Raw genomic sequence first — 20366 nt, forward strand, 5'->3', positions numbered from 1 at the left:
AGAGGACACCGATCCTATAATATTCATTTTCAAGTATGCATATTCGTGGTCAGTTCTGGAACGGGAGGACCATTAATCTCTATTTTATCCGAATGGAAGGATCATTAATCATTAGATTAGATGAAGGATAAAAATATCTTTTAGGTGGGATATACCAGCCAAACATGAAAATGTCAAGAAAGGAATGAAAAATATATCCCGGTGTCAAATAAGGAACAAAAGTGTAGAGAAAGGAATGAAAAATAAATTTTAAATAAAAAAGATGAGGTAAAATGTTGTAGTGTTATATAGGGAACGAGAGTTTTATATAATGCCATATGGGAAATTTTGTCTTACAACTAGCTTGTGAGCTACTTTATTATAACTTTTAGGAGCAAAGTGAAATGATCCGTTGCCTAGTGGTTACGAGAATCTCAGTAGCACCTCAGGTTCTGAGTTCGATTTTTCGTGGGAGCGAATTTTTTAGAATTTAATGGCATGTGCTTTCTGTGGTATGCTACGTTTCCATCGACAGTGAAGATGCTTAAATCAATAGAGTTTGCTTACGTTGTAAGTGTCTTTAGTATGTAACCTCAAAAAACTCGTATGAGCAGAACCGAAGGAGGCACTTGAGAAGTATGAGAATACTAGATCGTTGATCTCCCATATCAGGCCGCTCGCAAAAGTAAGTCGGAAGAGGTCGTCTCCATAGCTTGTCTCACCATGGACTTAAGTTAAACTAATCTTGTTCCCACATATTAAGGAAGGGCATCGATTATCCTATCAATATCATCATCATTACAATACGTCCCCAAATTGCTTTAAACTCTGTTATAATTCTTCGAATGACCTCCGGCCCCGATCTAGAGACCCTGGGCTGCCACCCCAGGCCCGAAGTCTCGGCCTGATAGAACCATCTTCTTGCGTAGCTCTCAGCCCAAACGAAGAACCGGGAGGCCAGGTCCCCTTTCATATCAACTGGACCCCCTGCAAATGTGCGGCCCATCAGACTGGGCCATACTGATGCAAGAGCAATCCATCTCCCTGCCTCTCTATCCCTGCTGCGTAGCTCAGCCCACCAAGCGAAGCTGGCCAGGCCTCGTACCAACTGGAGCACATTCCCAACGAGTTTCCTTCTACCGCGGCACCTTCTAGAAGAGGACCGGGGGTGCCAAAGAGAGAACTTCAAGGTCCTGTCTGTACACAACACTGCTCATCCATGTTGCGTGGTCGCCGATACCCTTAACTTCCCGGCGACGGGATCCGCCTCCGGCACGTGAGATGCCGCCGTGCGCGGCCGGGACGGCGCATTCGTTCGATGCTGGGCGCCTGTTGCCAGGGGCCATGGCCATTACTTCCCGCCACGGAACTCTGCGGACCCGCAACCACCCACCGCCAACTAGAAAACCAACCCGCCGGCGGTGGGGTGGGCAAGGCGAGCGCTCCGGCCGCCCCGGCCCGGCCTTCTCCGTGACCACTCCCTGACGCCTCGGCCCCACCACGAGCCGGGCATGCCCGCTCTGCTCGCCGTGAATCCCACGGCTGAAACCCGGGGCGACGACCTGGGACCGCGCGACCCGAGCCCACTGACAGCTCGCCGCACCCGGGCGGACCCACCTGCCAGGGAGAGTGGGCAACTACCCGCGCCACGTAAGGACGCCAGGATCGTGCGCGTCTCCGTCTCCGCTTATTTTTAAGCGCAGGCGGATCTGGAGAGGAGACGGCGACGGCGGAGTCGGCGAACACCACTCGGACACAGAGCCTTGTCGTGTCCTCCCACTCGAAGAGTCCGGCACCACGCGAACTCCTCCGCGCGGCTGGCGCTCGCAGCAATGGGGGAGGCTGCGGACCCGGCGCCGGCGGTGGAGGCGGCCGCCAAGGGCCGCGTGGCGCCGCCGATGCCGTGGCGGACGCGGCTCGCGGTGCTGGCCGCGGGGTACGTCACGGACGCCACCCGCCGCGCGGACGGCACCGTCAACCGCCGCCTGCTCGGCGTGCTCGACAAGGGCGTCGCGGCGTCGGCGACCCCGCGGAACGGCGTCGCGTCCCGGGACGTCGTCATCGACCCGGCCGTGCCCCTCCGCGCGCGCCTCTTCCACCCCGCCGCCGGCGGAGCGGAGGACCGCCGGCCGCTCCCCGTGATCGTGTTCTTCCACGGCGGCGGGTTCGCGTACCTCTCCGCGGCGTCCCCGGCCTACGACGCCGCCTGCCGCCGCATCGCCCGGCACGCAGGCGCCGCGGTGCTGTCCGTCGACTACCGCCGCGCGCCCGAGCACCGCTTCCCCGCCGCTTACGACGACGGCCTCGCCGCGCTCCGCTTCCTCGACGACCCCGCTAACACCGCCCGCGACCCGCCGCTCGACCCCTCGCGCTGCTTCCTCACCGGGGACAGCGCGGGCGGCAACATCGCGCACCACGTCGCGCGCCGCTACGCGCTGGACCCGTCGGCCTTCGCCGCCGTCCGCCTCGCAGGGCTCGTCGCCATCCAGCCCTTCTTCGGCGGTGAGGAGCGCACCCCCGCCGAGCTCCGCCTCGACGGCGCGCCCATCGTCAGCGTCCCGCGCACAGACTGGATGTGGCGCGCGTTCCTGCCCCCCGGCGCCGACCGCACCCACGAGGCGTGCTCGCCCGACGCCGCGGTGGCCGGCATCGAGTCCGCCCCCGCGTTCCCGCCGGCCACGGTGGTCGTCGGCGGGTACGACCCGCTGCAGGACTGGCAGCGCCGGTACTGCGATGCGCTGCGCGCCAAGGGGAAGGAGGTGCGGCTGCTCGAGTACCCCGGCGCCATCCACGCCTTCTACGTGTTCCCGGAGTTCGCGGACGCCAAGGACCTCATGCTAAGGATCAAGGACATCGTCGCCGGCAGCGAGTGATGATGGCGGGCGGCGCGGCGCGGCGCGGCACGGCACGTGTGGCGTGGCCGCGCGCAGCTTTCGCCGCCGAGCTTCTGGTTGGGGTAGCCGAGGATTAGGTTGGTGGATGTGTGATTGTGTCGGGTGAGTGACTGGGGTCAGTGACGTGGACTGGGACGGTGGGATGTTGTGTGACGTGGACCTCATCACACAAAACGTGTGGGATACGCGTCATCACAAGTTTACTAGTGTGTGGGATCATGGCGATAATGAGTGATGCAAATTAATGTTAATTTTCGTGTTTCATTATGATGAGTGTTTTTCCTTGATGAAACACGAATATCTCACCAGATTCTGTCAAAATCAAAGCTGGCGAGAGGCGAGTTCTTGCAGAATCTAGAAACTTCGGGAAATTGGCAGTGCCAACACTGGATTGGACAAGCTGGATTTGGAGTTTACACATACATTCTCTCACTGACTGGTGGGTCCCACTGACGTAAGCAGGGAAGAGTGGAAGACTCACCCCACCACATACAGGCTGGAAAGTGTAGTAAAAAAGGACCGAGACTGTTTGAATATACTTTTCGTGCATATAAGGTGCAGTAGGGTGCATCCACCAGTGCTGTGGCTTTTTGGAAGCCTATGTTGGATTCTGAAATCTCAGATTTTGGTTGGATTCAGAAAATCTGGATTATAAACAAAATCTGAATAGTGCTGTTTGGTTCCTTGGATTCTAGAATCAGATTTTATGATTTTTTTTCATACATCCTTTTATTGCCACAAAATGCAGCACTACTTGCTTGCTAGCAAGCATCATACGGTGAAACTACATGACCATTGCAGCCATTGTGTCGTAGCTGAACCACTCGTCTTCGCACCCCCGTCCCGTTTCCATTTTGGTGGTTGCCTAGGCAGGGACACGGCGTGGACGGGCATGGACAACGCGGTGAAGTCCGGCGGGGACGAGCGGCGCGGCCGCTGGCGGGGAGTGGTGGCGGCGTGGCGGCCGCAGCGGGGAGCGGCGGTGCTGGTAAGGCTGCGGGAGCCTCGTGGCCGGTCGCGGTGGAGAGCATGCAGCAGGATTTGTGGGGCGGTGAGGTGGAAATAGCCAATGCTTGCAGGTGGGGTCTGCAAAGCGCACACGGCTGCTGCTGCTACAATCTGTTTGACAACTTTCAGGGATCCATGATCCGAGCAGGTACTCGCCACGATCTGTCCCAGGTCAAGCAGGAGATGAATGGACCCTGAGATCCTACACCTGGCGTTTATTCGAGATGCGAGCCACCATCGCCAACATCACCGATGAGGACATTATCCTGCTGCTTCCAAAACGGCCTCTTCTCGAAGCACACATACCACGACTTCGGATGCAACTGCCCGACTACTGCCGTGGAACTGCGCGACATGATGGCACAGTGGGCTGATCAGGAGGACGAGGAGAATGATCGCTTCCCCAAGCGGACAAGCAGGGCAACGGTAACAACCACTTCGACAAGGGCTAGCGGAACAACTAGGGGAATCCCCAAAAGCGCAAGCCAGATCAAAAAGTCGCGGCTGTTGAGCGCAATCCGCGGGGCAAGAAGCCGGGGAGCAATCAAGCTTAGTTTGAAAAAGTTCTGCACAAACGATGCTAGATGCACTCGAAGGCCCAGCATAAACTCTTCGAGTGCGTCAGCCTCCGCAAGTCACTCAACGCTCCACTCCGAAAAGCGGAAGGATCAAGAGGACAACGATGAGGGTGACAAGTCGGGGGCTCAAGATTTCCAAGACCCGAAGAATGTCGTCAACATCATCTTTGGTGGAGATGACGGCTTCCCTTCCAAGCGCGCGCAGAAGCTGACCCTGCATGAAACCGTCTCTGTCGAGCCCGCCATACAAAAGCCTCTGAGATACAGCGAAAATTCCCGCTCGTCCTAAATCCTGTCGTGGCGGGCTCAGAGCTGACCCGAATACTCATCGACTGCGGAACAGCTTCAACCTGCTCTTTGCGAGTACTTTGAAGAAGATGGGGCTGAACATTTCCAACATGCTCACCCCTAGCAGAGCTCCATTCTACGGTATCGTCCTGGGAAATGCGGCTACACCACTTGGTTCAGCGGTCCTGCCAGACTCCTTTGGGACGAAGGACAACTACCACACGGAGTACATAAAGTTCGAGATGGCTGTCTTCGAGTCGTCATACCACGCCATCCTCGGCAGACCAGCATTGGCCAAATTCATAGCCGTGCCTCACTATGTTTACCTACTACTCAAGATGCCAGGCAAGACAGGCGTACTCACATTCCGTGGCGACTTAGTACGACTGCGACCAAGAGGCGATCGAGTACACCGCGATATCACGCATGCTAGAACCTTCTGCGGAAGTTTTCGCGGCTGCGCAAAAGCTCACCGACTCAGAGATGGAGATCTCCAGCCAGAGGCTTAGCCAGTCGAGGGTAAAACCCAACAACAACAACGTCAACATCAAGGACATCCAGCTGGAAGAAGGCGACTCATCCAAAACTGCTTTAATTAGAGGCAGCTTAAGTGATAAATAGGAAAGCGCACTCATCAGCTTTCTTAGAGCTAACTGTGACATATTTGCGTGGAAACCAGTGGATATGCCAGAGGTGACCAAGGAGTTGATCGGGCATTGCCTAAAAGTCAACCCCAATGCCACTCCGAAGAAGCAACGACTACGACGTTTTGCTCCTGACAAGAGGGAGGCCATCAAGAAGGAGCTAGCAAAACTACTTGCGGCTGGTTTTATTAAAGAAATCTACCATCCCGAGTGGTTAGCCAACACTGTACTAGTCCTGAAAAAGAAAAATAATGAATGGAGGATGTGTATGGATTACATAGATCTCAACAAACACTGCCCGAAGGATTCATTCGCTCTCCCACACATCGACTCTATGGCTGGCTGCGTCCTGCTCTCTTTCCTCAACTGCTACTCGGGATACCACCAGATCGCTCTTAAGGAAGAAGACCAGATCAGATAGCATTCATCACCCCCTTTGGAGCATATGCCTACACGACCATGCCCTTCGGGTTGAAAGAATGCAGGAGCAACCTATCAGCGGGCCATCCAATTATGCCTTGCTGATCAGCTACTATCGGTGTTTTTATCGTCGGACTATCTAGGGATACTCTAAGGTAGGTGATTATTTGGTGAGGGATCGCCGGATCTGGAACTTGAAGGTGAATGCAAGGACACAAGATATAAATTTAGATAGGTTCGGGCCGCTAGAGTAGCATAATACCCTACGTCCTATTTTGGGGTGTTGTATATTGCGCCCTGCGCTTGGGTGTTGAGTTGCCTGTTGGCTGCTCTCTGTTGGTTCTCTGCCTATCTAGGTATCTCTGCCCTCCTTTATATATCCCAGGGGACGGAGTTCCTAGTAGGATTACAAGGTAGGAGTCCTAGTAGGATTACAAGGTATGAGTCCTAATAGGATTACAGTGGAATCCTAGTAGGAATCAGGCTTCTTTTTCCTCACGGGTAGTTTCCTTGCGGTAACCAGCGGATCTATCCCTGACACCTACATCGCAATGTTGAAGACTACGTGGACGATGTGGTCATCAAGACCAGATCCCACGACGAGTTCATCCCTGATCTTGAGGAAACCTTCAACAGCTTGTGCAAGTTTTGATGGAAGCTTAACCAAATCAAGTGCGTCTTCGGCGTGCCACAAGGAAAACTACTCAATTTCATCATCAATCACCGAGAAATTGAGGCAAACCCGGAGAAAATCACTGCCATCATAGACATGGAAGCTCCATGGACGATCAAGGATGTCTAGAAGCTCACAGGCTGTAAGGTGGTCCTGAACAAATTTATCTCGCGACTTGGAGAACGGGGATTACCCTTCTTCAAATTGCTCAAGTGCCACAACAAGCCCTCGGAGAACTCGATGGCATCATTCAACTTCACCATCGCTGTGCTTGATGTGGGCACGATGTTCACCTTCAGCTCCTGGTTCTGCAGCACCAACGATCATGGTGGTTTCAACAGCCACCTCGCCGACACCAGGGAGCCGACGGGCATATGCTCCAGCATCCTGCCGCGACATCGACGATCTCGCCGATGATCTCGACAGAATTTGACTTGCCGATCTAATCGGGAACCGTAAGGACGAGTCTGGATCCAACCCGGATCCTACTCGTGATCGACTCGACTTCAACTTGTGCCACAACGTCGCCGCACTGTTGCCGCCGACCCTGATGACGTGGCTCGACTTCAGCCAGCGCCGCAGCGCCGATGCGCTGCTGCCACCGGCCTCGACTACTCCGCCTGGCTTTAGCTCACAACATCAACACGCTGCAGCGGTGACCTCAACTACTCGGCTCGTGCCGTGGCTACGACTACTTCGACAAATCGGCAGCGCCAACGATTACTTCAACTATTCGTCTCGACTAGAAACTAGTCGGGGACAAGCCTTAAACTACTTGGCGACTAGCTCTGCACGGTCAACAACTAGTCGGAATCAACTCTGACTAGTTGGCTTCATCAACAAACCATCATAGCTCCATCGACGATGCTGCGACTTTGTCGACAATCATCCACGAATCAAGCTAAGTCACTTATACCTTTTTGTGCAACGCACATTCTCTTCACAGGCCATGTCATGCTTGTTCCTGATTGGCTGCACGGTCCACCCTGCATCACGGGTGATCGGGTTACACCCTATAAGTACGCTCCACGAGCATTCTCTTTTTTTCGCGCAGCGCCGACTGCTCTAGTTTTCTCTTAACAGTTGCTACAATACCTAGGTAGCACACGCTTTAATTCGTGAAACTTAGACTCTTTTGTAAGCCTATACTCCTACGCGTCCATGCGACCACACTCTTTGTGCTATGGTCTACCGCTGTTCGGGATCAGGTGCCTAAACGTAATAGGCTACCTCCCGGAAAATTATGTGACCCAGCAAGAGTACAACGCGAAAACTTTACATGCATTTTACAATGCTGGGATTTGCTCCCAACACGATATCATGCATATCGGTTACAATATACTTTTATATTTATCTTGCAAGGGACCTAACTTGGACCTTGCTGCTGGGCGAGTCAAAGTCAACTCCGACTAGTTGGCTTCATCAACAATCGCTAACGACTACTTCGACTTCGCGAGAACGCTCGACTACACGTCGCTGACTACAACGACTACTCGGCAAAACTTCACCTTGCGTCACTTGCTACATCGACTACTCAAATGCTTGGTGACAAGCTGGTGACTACGTCGACTACTCATCTCGCCTACAAATCCAGTCGGAATCGTCTCCGACTAATCGGCTTCATCGATAGTTCATCGGCAGCACCAACAACTACTCCAACTACTCGTCTCGACTAGAAACTAGTTAGGGATTAGTCTTAAACTACTCGGCGGCTCGCTCTGCACGGTCAACAACTAGTCGGATTCGACTCCGACTAGTCGGCTTTATTGACAGTTCAAGATCAAGCGGCAATTTGGCCGATGCCTAGGCTCAGGTGCTAGTGCCACCGACTACTAGGCATATCTCGTGCGACTCATCTGGCTCCCATGCTCAGGGGCTGGATATGACACGGCTCTCAGCGAGCAATGTTTGATTTGAGTGGTAATTTAGCGCGCTTGTTAGAGAAGTAATTTGTTTAACCTTTTTTTAGGAAAGTCATTACGAAAAAAGCGGTTTTTGAATTTTTGAACCAATTTGCCCATCTTAACCATCAAATCTTTACCGTCACATATTGCATGCCATGATTCTTCAGATCCTTTATTCGAAACCACTCGGGATTTGGATTTAAGGCTTGGGGGCTGTAGGGATACGTGTCATCAGTGATTTATTTTTCAAATCTTTTGGAAGATAAGGACAGAAGACTCAATACTAAATTGACCCACAGCCTAATTCTATGAGTCAATCTAAGCCTCGGGGGCTACTCCATATAGAGTGCGAGTTCAATCAAACCCCATATAAAAGAAGACATCTACTCAGAGCATGAGCACCTCACAGCCTCGATGCAGCCAAGGAAGTTCTTGGAAGACACCTTCAAGATGGAGTCTGGGAGAACTCGAAGATGCCTTCAGAAGTACTTGGAAGCCTGCGGTACTCGACTACGAAGAGCTCGGGGGCTTGTCAGACCCAGACCTACGGGACTGCGCACATTTCCTACATCTTACACGATAAGGGGTGGGATATGGCCTACACTCTACACTAGTTGTAACTACTCGTAGCGTGGTAGAACTAGTCATACAGTAGTGAAACTAGTCGGAACAGAAGGAAACTACCTAAAAACTACTCGGGTAGGACTCCTAGGCTCGTATCCGACTAGGATTTTTATGTAACTCTGTCCCCAGACTATATAAGGGTGGCCAGGGACCCCCTCCAAATAGGAGCATGAGCATGAGGGACAACTCATACCTCATGTAGGGGATCACCTAGGAGATCACCTGATTACCGCCTAAGGCAATACAAATCACACATAGGACGTAGGGTATTATGCTCTCGGCGGCCCGAACCTATCTAAACTTTGTGTTCCTTGCACCTTCGAGTTTCTGATCTCGGCGACACCCTACCTACAAACTCACCACCTTGGGGGTATCCCTCGGTGGGCGTGGCGGTAAAACACCGACAATCTTCAATTTTGCTAAATGGGGTACCCGGTAAGACCTTTTACTGCAAAAGAGGGTTAGGCAAGGAGATCCACTTTCTCCACTTCCGTTCATCCTAGCAGCAGATTTCTTGCAAACTCTAGTCAACAAGGCTGCACAACAAGGCCCCTTAAGGTTGCCAATACCATCCAATTCAGATAAAATTTTCCAATAGTTCAATATGCAGAAGATACTCTTATCATAATGGAGGGTTGCAGTGAACAACTCAGAATCTTGAAAGATATTCTCAATGTTTTTCACTTTGGCAAGTGGTCTGAAAGTCAATTTTAACAAGTCGCAAATGGTACCAGTAAATGTCTCTTAGGAAAAGCTACAGATTTTGTTAACAAGTTTCAGTTGTACAACAGGCAGCTTACCATTCACCTACTTGGGTCTGCCTTTAGGAACAACAAAATCAATAATAGAAGATTTTCTTCCTCTAGTTACCAAATGTGAGAGAAGGCTGCTAGCTCCATTTTTCGCTCACAAATAGGAAGGCTTCAAATGACAAACGCAGTTCTGTCAGCTTTGCCGATGTATCATATGGGTACTTTTCTCTTGTCACATACAGAAAATAGACAAATACAGAAAATATTGTTTGTGGAGAGGCTCAGACATTAATGCAAGAAGTTCCCCAAAGGCTGCATGGAGTATGGTTTGTCTACCTAAAGCAGAAGGAGGCTTAGGTGTACTTAATCTCAAAACCCAGAATGAAGCTCTCTTGCTGAAAAATCTGCACAAATTTTACAAAAAGATGGATACACACCCTGGGTACACCTTGTCTGGGATAAATACTATCAGAATGGCAAACTCCCTAGTCACATTAAAAAAGGATCTTTCTGGTGGAGAGATAATCTTAAACTTCTGGATAAATTCTAAGGTTTGGCTATGTGTAATATTTAGGATGGGTCCACTTGCTTCTTCTGGACAGACCTCTGGGGAGGTCAAGTGCAAAGTCAAGCTTACCCAGAGCTTTTCTCCTTTGCTAAGAACAGATTACTGAGTTTTCAGAAGGCCACGACAATGGAACCTATTAACCGATTGTTCCACCTTCTACTTTTAGAGGAAGCCTATGCACAATTAGAGGAGCGGCGGCGGCGGCGGTGCAGGGGGGGGGGGGATCAGGGGGCGGCGGCGGCGCTGGGGGGGGGAGCAGGGAGGGGAGGGGGCAGGAGGCGACGAGATGAGGGAAGGAGTAGGAGATCGAACCGGTACGTTGTAACCAGTGGTATGGTGAATAATTACCTCGCAACTCCATGAGTTGGTACGAAACTAGTATTTTTGGAGCACCTCTTGAGGTACTCCACAAAAAACGTGGATCTGGCCCTCAACTCCACTTTTTTTCTGGAGCTGGAGTTGGTGGAGCTGTACATGTTTGCATGGCAATTTTATAGAGTTGGTGGAGTTGAGCAATTTTTTGTGGAGTGGAGTGCTCCCAAACATGCCCTTAATAACCAAAATGTGAACACTGATATGGACTGGTGGAGCTACATTTGGGGTAACCCCTTTTTCTCTTCAAGTAAAGCTTACACGAATCTAATTTGTCATGCACAAGTACATCAAAGCTTTTCACTGGACTTGGAACTCAAGCTGTCAAAATAAGTACAAGATTTTCTTCTGGCTTATACTCAAAGACAGGTTGAGTACAAGGAACATTCTTAGATGGAAAACAATATTTTTGCCCTCTTATGACTGCGCTCTCTGCACCAGCAACACAGAGGAAACCTTGGAGCATCTCTTTTTACATTGTCCATTTGCTGTAACTTGCTGGGGGCTTGTAGGATTGCAAATACCTCATCAGGCAGACATCTTCATGGCAGTTGACATATTCAATCCTAGCTACGTACACCATTTTTTATGAACATTGTCATACTGCTTTGCTGGAGTATTTGGCTCTCAAGGAACGATCTCATTTTTCAAGGCTTGCAGCCATCAACAGCCAATTGTCGATTTGTCTTCTAGAAGGAACTCGTGTTGCTTATGCACCGGGTTAAAAACAAGCATAAAACTCTGTTAGAAGAATGGATACCCCTCTTTTGATAGTTGCTCAGATCTTTTTTATTTCATTCTTTGTTTCTTAAGCTGCTTTCGTAAAACTCTGTTCTTTTTTTTTTTCATATATATAAATATATAATCAGTAGGGGGATCTTAATCCCCTCCTGTTTCATAAAAAAAAACTGTAGCTCTCAGCCTTAAAGATACCATCCAAATAAGCAAGAAAATACTGGATACTTGATAAAAGCATACGGCACATGTATAGTCATTTCTGTCATCCAATAACATGACATAAGCAGTCGACTACAGTAGTAGAATTTTTGTTGTGTCTTATTGAATGACATTTCCTTTTATGAAGCTGTGCTAGAAAGCTATCATTGATTGTACATTCACATTGATTTTTGAGCCGTTCTCGGACGATATTTGTGCGATTCCTATCAAAGTGATCATGGAGTGGCCTTGTGCATATTGCTCGTTGGCCTATCAACCATTCGTGAAACTGTTTGGAACCCGTGGGTTGAAACATTTGCAACCGAACCAATAAAATACATCTTAAAGTGCGAACCGAGTGTATATAGCTCATTATGTTAAACCTGCTTATTCGGGTTCGAGTTATTTGCTCGGTATATTCTAGATTTATTTTAAAAATTAACAGTACTATTCTTTCGTTGATAAAGCAAGACAACTGTGCACCCTATAAAGTATCTAATAAGAAACTAGGCTAACAGATCTTGATATTTGACGAAATGCTGCATGTATCTCACAAGAATAATCATCCTGCAAATAGGAGAAACCAATAATGAGTTGGAGACTCTCCCCATACATGCGTGTTCCACGAAAAGAAAACCTACAAACTGCACTAGTACTAGACTCGCAAAACATACCGTTTGTTGGGTCAGCCCATTGGCAACCAACCAAAACAGGCCCAGAGCAAAACACAGTCCGTTGAAAATCATTTTAGCTACTGCTACAAGAGTAGCAGAACTCGAGCATGTAGTCGCTCCACCATTTTTTTCCCCACATTTTAATTGCACGAGATACTTGGTTTGATGTGGCTTTCGTGCCTACCTTCCAGAAGGACCAGAAGTTCGACAAAACTAGTAAACCAGCCAACCGAAAAAGCAGAGCTCAGTAGCTCACGCAGCCAATCGTCCACGCTCACGGCCCGGCCCGGCCCGTATAAATATAGCCACAAGGGAGTAGGGACCGATCGCATCAACCCCCGCGGCGGCCATGGCGGAGGCTCCCACTCCCACGACGCTGGCGCGGAAGCCGAGGCCGCCGATGTCGCGCCTCATGCGGCTCTCCCTCAAGGTCGTGGACCGCGTCGCCGACGCCACCCGCCGCGCCGACGGCACGCTGAACCGCTGCGCGCTGTCGCTGCTGGACCCGCGCGTCCCGGCCATCTCCTCCCCGTGCCGCGGTGTCGCGTCCCGGGACGTCGTCCTCGACCGCGCCTCCCGCCTCCGCGCGCGCCTCTTCCACCCGGCGGCCGCGACGGCGAAAGCCAGCGCGGCGGGCCTCCCAGTGATCGTCTTCTTCCACGGCGGCGGGTTCGCGTTCCTCTCCGCGGCGTCCCCGGCCTACGACGCGGCCTGCCGCCGCATCGCGCGGTACGCCTCCGTGGCGGTGCTCTCCGTCGACTACCGCCGCGCCCCCGAGCACCGGTTCCCGGCGCCCTACGACGACGGCCTCGCCGCGCTCCGCTTCCTCGACGACCCCAAGAACCACCCGCTCCCGCTGGACGTCACCCGCTGCTACGTCGCGGGCGACAGCGCCGGCGGCAACATCGCGCACCACGTCGCGCGTCGCTACGCGCTGGACCCGTCGTCCTTCAGGAACGTCCGCCTCGCCGGCCTCGTCGCCATCCAGCCCTTCTTCGGCGGCGAGGAGCGCACCGACTCCGAGCTCCGCCTCGACGGCGCCGCGCCCATCGTGTCCATCGACCGCGCCGACTGGATGTGGCGCGCGTTCCTGCCAGCCGGCGCCGACCGCACGCACGAGGCCGCCAACTTCGCGCACCCGGCCGCCGCGGCCGGGCTCGAGTCCCCGGCGTTCCCGCCCGTGCTGCTCGCCATCGGCGGCTTCGACCCGCTGCAGGACTGGCAGCGCCGGTACGCCGAGACGCTCAAGGGCATGGGCAAGGACGTGCGCGTGGCCGAGTACCCGGACGCCATCCACGCGTTCTACGTCTTCCCCGTGTTCGACGACGCCCGGGACTTCATCATACGCATGGCCCAGTTCGTCGCCGAAAGCGCCCCTGCCGCCGCAGCGGCGGCGAGTGACCAACCGTAACGGGTTCTCGCCCTCGCCGTCGTTGTCAAGTGTTGTGTGCCGTGCAGTGTTTCGTCGGAGTGTCTGCTTGCATCGCGGCGTTTGGGAGGATTGGGCCAGGTGTGGTTGCGTGGGCGAGAGAGTAGAAAAATGTGTGTGATTTTGTAATGCTACTTTGGTAAGTTTGGTATATGAGTGATGTAAATTAATTAATTTATTAATCCAGTGATTTTCTGATGTATGGTGAAAAGATGTATGATGGTGACTGAAGCCTACTGGCCAGGGGATTAGTGAGTAGTGGGGCGTGACGTTTGGGCCGTGGGTTTTTTCTTAAAGGCAGCATTAGCCGTAAAAATCGGACCGTGAGATTTGGAAGTTCTGCTTATCTCCAATGCACAAATCCTGTAAATTGGTTTCAGAGCGTACTGATAATTAGCAAGGAAAAAGAAATTTAATCAGTAAAACGATAAGAAATGTATGGGATTCCGAATAGTTCCAACAAACGCATCGGTCAGAACGTCCGAGGCATAATCCTGGCTACAAAGCTGATTTCGCGATGAAATACGATTAAGAGTAAAAATCTCACAACTAAACACATAAATTTAATTAAGCTAAATTTATTGTCACCATTAGTCGGACCAAACCGACACAGGCTAACAACAGCCACAAGTCGAACATAATTAACCAATGCATCTAATTAATTATAATTTACGCTTACCGTTGAGTCAGAATCGGCAAAGAAAGCCGATTGACACTACCGAACAACCACCATTATGCCACCGCTAACCAGTAAACAAATCCAGCCGATAAGACTCGACTTAGCATCATTACTCAAGGATCATACTTAACCGAGACAGCCTGAGATAACGACGACAAGGCAAGCAAATCGTCCGGTCAGCATACACGCAGCGAAGTACAAGATCGTAGATGATCCGGTAGTAGAAATGATAGTCATAGAATGAATCAGCTGTAAAATAACTGCATAAAAAGATTGGACAAAGCTGTAAATTGTGAAATCTATTGAGAACTAGCAAGAGATTAAACGATGTAGGCTTAAAAAATTTTGATAGAAATCGATAACTTGTAGATTGAACTAGACAAAACTACAGCGATGCGCCAATAGCTAAAGCCAAGAAAATCTGATAAATACGAACTTACCAACAAGCTGGCCGGAGATCGGTTCAATGCAGCCCTACTTGTTGAAGAATTTGCTGAGAAAGTACTCTACTCCTACGCCTAGGGTTCTGGCGAAGTGCCGAAAAGAGTTGTATTGATTGATGAGTGTCCTTTACAAAACACTAAGGTATGCTATTTATAGCATGAGGCTATGACTCCTAACTTATCACGACTTAACAAACTTGTTACAAGATTTCTCTCAAAAGGGATCGGCCTCCCAGATCTTCTGATGATGTCATCTTCTAGTCCGTTTCGAACTCTTCTAGTCCGATTCGAACTCTTCCTAACTGCTCCTTCGCTGAGTCAGCGTCAGCCTTGACTAACCGCCACGTCATCTTTGACCGGGACCCTTAACATATTTGACCTGAATAAATCTTCCCATAATCCTATCGACTTTTATAAATAACTCTGCAAATTTTTTGCGTTAACAATATTATTATATGAAACCAACCATTCATTACAAAGTACGGCCCTCATCGTCTCCGTAGGCTCATTAAACCAAACAAAACCATTGCGCTGATCGGCTAGTTTAGCTATAAGATGAGTTACCTTATCACGCCATCTACTTATTACAACATTGGTAAAGATTCTAGAGAAAAATTCCTTATATGCTATCCAAAATTATACCCATCTCTTCTGTGCCATGAGATTCTCTTCATTGCCACTGTTTTAGTTTCTTCGGTCCCCTGTGCCGTCCGGTCAGTTAAGTCATTGTTAGGGGCTCGGAGTTGAGGATGATATGTGCGCCTAAATGTTTTCCAAGTTCTAATAGAGTAACAACCAGTGGTGGAGCTAGGAATTAGACATTGAGAGCCGACCAGACAAGAAAAAGAGCTAGGAATTTAATTTAGATATAGGGGACCGACCAAACAAGAAAAACATCTTATTGAAAATCAACATGCCTAAGAATCTATTAAATACTGATTTTTTCACCCCTTTTGTATGTATTGAGCACCCGAAAGCAAATTATTAGATCACCATCAGTTTGTAGTATTTCTGTGTTGCAAAAAAAAACAAACAACTGTATTGTCCCTGTCTATTTTGCTATTAGAAAGTGAGTATAAGTAGGGATATATGTCGGCACCCTCAGCACCTAATTTTTTGAAAGCTGCGTGATCATGGCAGCATTTTGGTATTTATATGGATTTCATATTCATCGTTCCATCAGAATATTTGTTGATCGAGATGCAATCCAGCATTATTGATCTTGCTAATTTCGCAATAGCAAAATATTCAGGTATGGACAGTTTGCAATTCCGTTGTTGCGGTGATGGTATTAGGTGCCACGTAATTGAAAACAGAAACACCAAACATTCAACTACCTATATTGCAGAGAAAAAGAACATTAACTACCTGATAGAGGTGCATTTGATTCTGACGAAAGTGACAAGCAGAAATGGTCCAAGTTGCCCGCTAAACAGCACGTGCATGCGAAACAAGCCACATGAGTAGTTTTGCAACAATGACAGAATATACATTTCTTTCTGAAACCTAGTTAAATACTTTTGAAACTAACGGGGATTGCTATTTGTCATCGGCATGAATGCATTTTTATAGTGGATCTAATTGTTAGAAAATTAGCCCTCCTGACGACGAGCCGTCTACTAATCTCCACTAGCGGAAGCGAAGATTGAATCTACCGAAACGAACTTGCAAGATCACAGACGACACCGACGACACCGGAGACACGATCTTTGTTGACGAGGTTCAGCCAAAGCCTACATCCCCGGGGTATGACTATGGCCGCTCCTCCCCAATACCGCAACACCGGCCGCTTTAGGGTCTCGGCATCATACCGCCTCCCACTTGCGAGCCTGTCGCTATGTCATTATGGTTACAACGATAGCCCTCCTCTCATATTTATAAGGAGATTCATGTTACAGAGTTTAACACAAACTCTATTCTATACTGCTAAATACAACTCAAGTGCTATAACCGGACTCGTACAAATATTCAACACATATTCAATACTAATGAACAATAACGGTTCTCTTTCGACATCGTAAATATTATTGTTTTTTCTATAAAACACGGTTGAGCACGGAATGCTTTTGGACTTATGACAAACTCGGAATCCTCTAAGTATATTTTTATTGAAAATATACATATTTGCACTATGTAGTTTATTTTAGGTAAATGAGAGAAGCATTGTTTCATTTGTTTACAGATCTGAATGTAAGAAGCTGCAATTTTGTATACATCCTTCGTAGAGTACTACAGGTTTCACACATCATTTTTTTTTATCAAAAATGCATGGACTTCATAGCAATGTGGTACTTCGCTCAATGCAAACAAACGCCTCAATGCTCCGGCTCGGCAGCTCCGTTCACTGGCTGCGGCCACCGCCGCTCTCGGCGACGAACTCGGCGATGCGTATGATCAGGTCACGCGCGTCGTCGAACATGGGAATGGTGTAGAACCCGTGGATGGCGTCTGGGTACTCGACCACCCGCACGTCCTTGCCTCTGGTCCTGAGCATCTCGCCGTAGCGCCGCTGCCAGTCCTGCAGCGGGTCATAGCCGCCGATGGCAATCAGCACCGGCGGGAACGCCGGGGAGTCGAGACCCGCGGCGGCCGCCGGCGACGCGAAGTTGGCGGCCTCGTGGGTGCGGTCGGCGCCGGGCGGCAGGAACGCGCGCCACATCCAGTCGGTGCGGGTGATGGACACGATGGGCGCGGCGCCGTCGAGGCGGAGCTCGGAGGGCGTCCTCTCCTCGCCGCCGAAGAAGGGCTGGATGGCGACGAGGCCGGCGAGGCGGACGTTCGTGAAGAGCGAAGGGTTCGCGGCATAGCGGCGCGTGACGTGGTGGGCGACGTTGCCGCCGGCGCTGTCGCCGGCGAGGAAGCAGCGGGAGACGTCGAGCGGGACGGGGTGCTTTTTCGGGTCGTCGAGGAATTGCAGCGCCGCGAGCCCGTCCTCGTAGGGCGCCGGGAAGCGGTGCTCGGGGGCGCGGCGGTAGTCCACGGAGAGCACCGCCGCGGAGGCGCACCGCGCGATACTGCGGCAGGCCACGTCGAAGGCCAGCGACGCCGCGGAGAAGAACGCGAACCCGCCGCCGTGGAAGAAGACGATCACGGGGAGCGGCCTCCCGTCGGCGGCGGCCGCCGCCGGGAGGAAGAGGCGCGCGCGGAGGCGGAGGGCGCGGTCGACGACGACGTCGCGGGTGGCGACGCCGCACCACGGGGAGGGGACGGCCGGGACGGGCGGGTCGAGCAGCGAGAGCACGCCGCGGTTCAGCGTGCCGTCGGCGCGGCGGGTGGCGTCGATGACGAAGTCGGCGGCCATGAGGGTGAGCCGCGTGAGGCGCGACACCGGTGGCTCCGGCTTGCGCGGCGCCCGAGGCATCTCCGCCATGGCCGTCGCGTGGTTGACGGGATGGGTCGCTCCGGACACGATCGAGTGGCGGTGCTCTGCTGTATTTATAGTGGCCAGGGGCTCAGCGCTCAGTGCTGAGGTTGGCTCGTTTTGTAGCTCCAACTTTTTCATTCCTTGTTTGAATTTCCTCGATATTCTGCTGAATAATAAAACGTTCGGAATTGACTCTTTCATCGGAGAAGTACCCAATGAAATTTGAAAAGAAATACTAACATTTTTTCTGCGAAGTCCTGAAAACAAAGGACCACCATATCAGAGTAAATTGCAGCGTTGGCACTGCAACTTGGATGATGGGTGCCAACAACTTGCATTGCATGATGGGTGTAGATAAGCTATAGATCTTGTGAAATGATAAATAAAATAGGTCACCAATCTTGATTTGGACTGACTGCATGTAGGAATGAGGCATCCAGAAAGATGAGATCTTGCAAACCCTGTATAATCCTGATCGATCGGGAGCCTAAACCATGCAAAATTTTGTCTGTCTCGATGATGATCCTATTGTCGATTCATGGTCTCTCGTGGTAGAGCATCCCCATTGCCGACCCGGTTATTTATCAATCCTCCACAACGTGTGTGTCAAAGTGGCTAGCTACGGCTCAGTGTATAGCTGGTTGGATAGGCTAGACTGTTAGCTGAGATAAGGTTGAGTCCGAGTCTCTCGCCTGTGCTCCGCTTCCTCCGGCCACGACGCACGCATTGAGTGGCATTGGTTGAGCTCAAGTGGCTGCCTGGCCTTGTATATGTACCCCTGTAAAGGTCAATACGAACTGCGCGTTGCATTCCACTCTCGTTCATGGTACCATTCGCCATTAGATCCTAATTCGCTTCCGCTCCTTCTCCTCTAATTCATCTTCCTCCTTCTCGCCATGGCGCTGAGCTCCACCTCCTCCGATGACTCCAACCCCTTCGCTACAGAATCTGTGGCCATCTCGGCGGCGACATTACAACTGATCAACATCAAGTCTCACGTTCCCGTGACTCTTGATCTCGGTGACTCCAACTTTGGCACCTGGCGCACCTTCTTCAACATCGCGTTCCGCAAGTTCGGCCTCGTGGATCACGTCGATGGCACAATTGACGCCCGCGCCATGCTCGCCGACGCCGAGTGGACGCAGATCGACACCTGCATAGTCTCCTGGCTCAACACCACCCTCTCCTATGACATCCTCTCGGCGGTCATCCAGCCCAACGACAACGCCTACGCCACCTGGACCGCCATCGGCTCCCAGTTCCTCGACAACATCGTACAGTGCACTGTCCAAGCGCGGCAGGCATTCCACGCCCTTAGCCAGGGCGACATGACGGTGACTGAGTACTGCGGAAAGATCAAGACCCTGGCGGACACGCTACACGACGTCGGCTCTCCTCTGACCGACCAGGAGCTCGTCATCAACCTCTTGAGCGGGATGAATGACAAGTTCGCCCACTGCATCCCCACCATCTTGGCTTCGCGGCCGCCCATGACGTTTCTTCAAGCGTGGTCCTTTCTCCTCCTAGAGGGGGTATGGGCCGCCAATCAGGCGCAGAAGGCTGCGTCTACTGCTCTTCTCGCTGCCTCTAGATCCACAGGTGCCTCCAACAACGCGCTCGTCGCCGGATCCACGACTTCCTCCCTGTCGGTGTTTTATCACCATGCCCACCGAGGGATACCCCCGAGGTGGTGAGTTTGTAGGTAAGATGTCGCTGAGATCAGAAACTTGAAGGTGCAAGGAACACAAGATTTAGACAGGTTCGGACGCCAAGAGCGTAATACCCTGCATCCTGTGTGGTTTGTATTGCCTTAGGTGGTGATCGGGTGATCTCCTGTATGGAGGGGGGTCCCTATCCGCTCTTATATAGTACGGGGGGATAGGTTTACATGGAAGTCTTAGTCGGGTACAAGCCCAGGAGTCCTACTCGAGTACTTTTGGGTAGTTTCCTACCGTGTCTGACTAGTTTTACTACTGTATGAGTAGTCCTACGACGCTATAAGTAATTACAACAGATATAGGGCGTGGGCCATATCCCATTCCTTATCCTAGGAAAAGTACGCCATGTGCGCAATCCTGTATGACCGGTTCTAACAAGCCCCCGAGCTCCTCGTATTCACGTACTGCAGGCATCTGAG

The 20366-nt window shown here is 51.2% G+C and overlaps 5 protein-coding genes across 5 annotated transcripts; 4 read left to right on the forward strand and 1 right to left on the reverse strand.

Annotated features, from left to right (window-relative positions):
- Window positions 1–1714: 1714 nt before the first annotated feature.
- LOC112903479 (probable carboxylesterase 18) lies at window positions 1715–3165 on the forward strand. Its single transcript, XM_025972748.1, has one exon. The coding sequence runs from the start codon at window positions 1812–1814 to the stop codon at window positions 2850–2852; it is 1041 nt and encodes a 346-aa protein (XP_025828533.1). The 5' UTR covers window positions 1715–1811; the 3' UTR covers window positions 2853–3165.
- Window positions 3166–4836: 1671 nt separating this feature from the next.
- LOC112903572 lies at window positions 4837–5368 on the forward strand. Its single transcript, XM_025972825.1, has 2 exons — window positions 4837–5055; window positions 5129–5368. The coding sequence occupies exons 1-2, from the start codon at window positions 4837–4839 to the stop codon at window positions 5366–5368; spliced, it is 459 nt and encodes a 152-aa protein (XP_025828610.1).
- Window positions 5369–12644: 7276 nt separating this feature from the next.
- LOC112903009 (probable carboxylesterase 18) lies at window positions 12645–13945 on the forward strand. Its single transcript, XM_025972216.1, has one exon. It carries the CDS (start codon window positions 12664–12666, stop codon window positions 13723–13725), a length of 1062 nt encoding a protein of 353 aa, XP_025828001.1. The 5' UTR covers window positions 12645–12663; the 3' UTR covers window positions 13726–13945.
- A 3193-nt stretch (window positions 13946–17138) lies between these two features.
- On the reverse strand, window positions 17139–18235 carry LOC112903469 (probable carboxylesterase 18). Its single transcript, XM_025972740.1, has one exon. The coding sequence runs from the start codon at window positions 18233–18235 to the stop codon at window positions 17207–17209; it is 1029 nt and encodes a 342-aa protein (XP_025828525.1). The 3' UTR covers window positions 17139–17206.
- Window positions 18236–19125: 890 nt separating this feature from the next.
- On the forward strand, window positions 19126–20058 carry LOC112903573. Its single transcript, XM_025972826.1, has 2 exons — window positions 19126–19761; window positions 20044–20058. Exons 1-2 carry the CDS (start codon window positions 19126–19128, stop codon window positions 20056–20058), a joined length of 651 nt encoding a protein of 216 aa, XP_025828611.1.
- The last annotated feature ends 308 nt before the right edge of the window (window positions 20059–20366 follow it).

Source organism: Panicum hallii, chromosome 8 (genome assembly GCF_002211085.1).
Source record: "Panicum hallii strain FIL2 chromosome 8, PHallii_v3.1, whole genome shotgun sequence".
NCBI classification, from domain to species: Eukaryota; Viridiplantae; Streptophyta; class Magnoliopsida; order Poales; family Poaceae; genus Panicum; species Panicum hallii.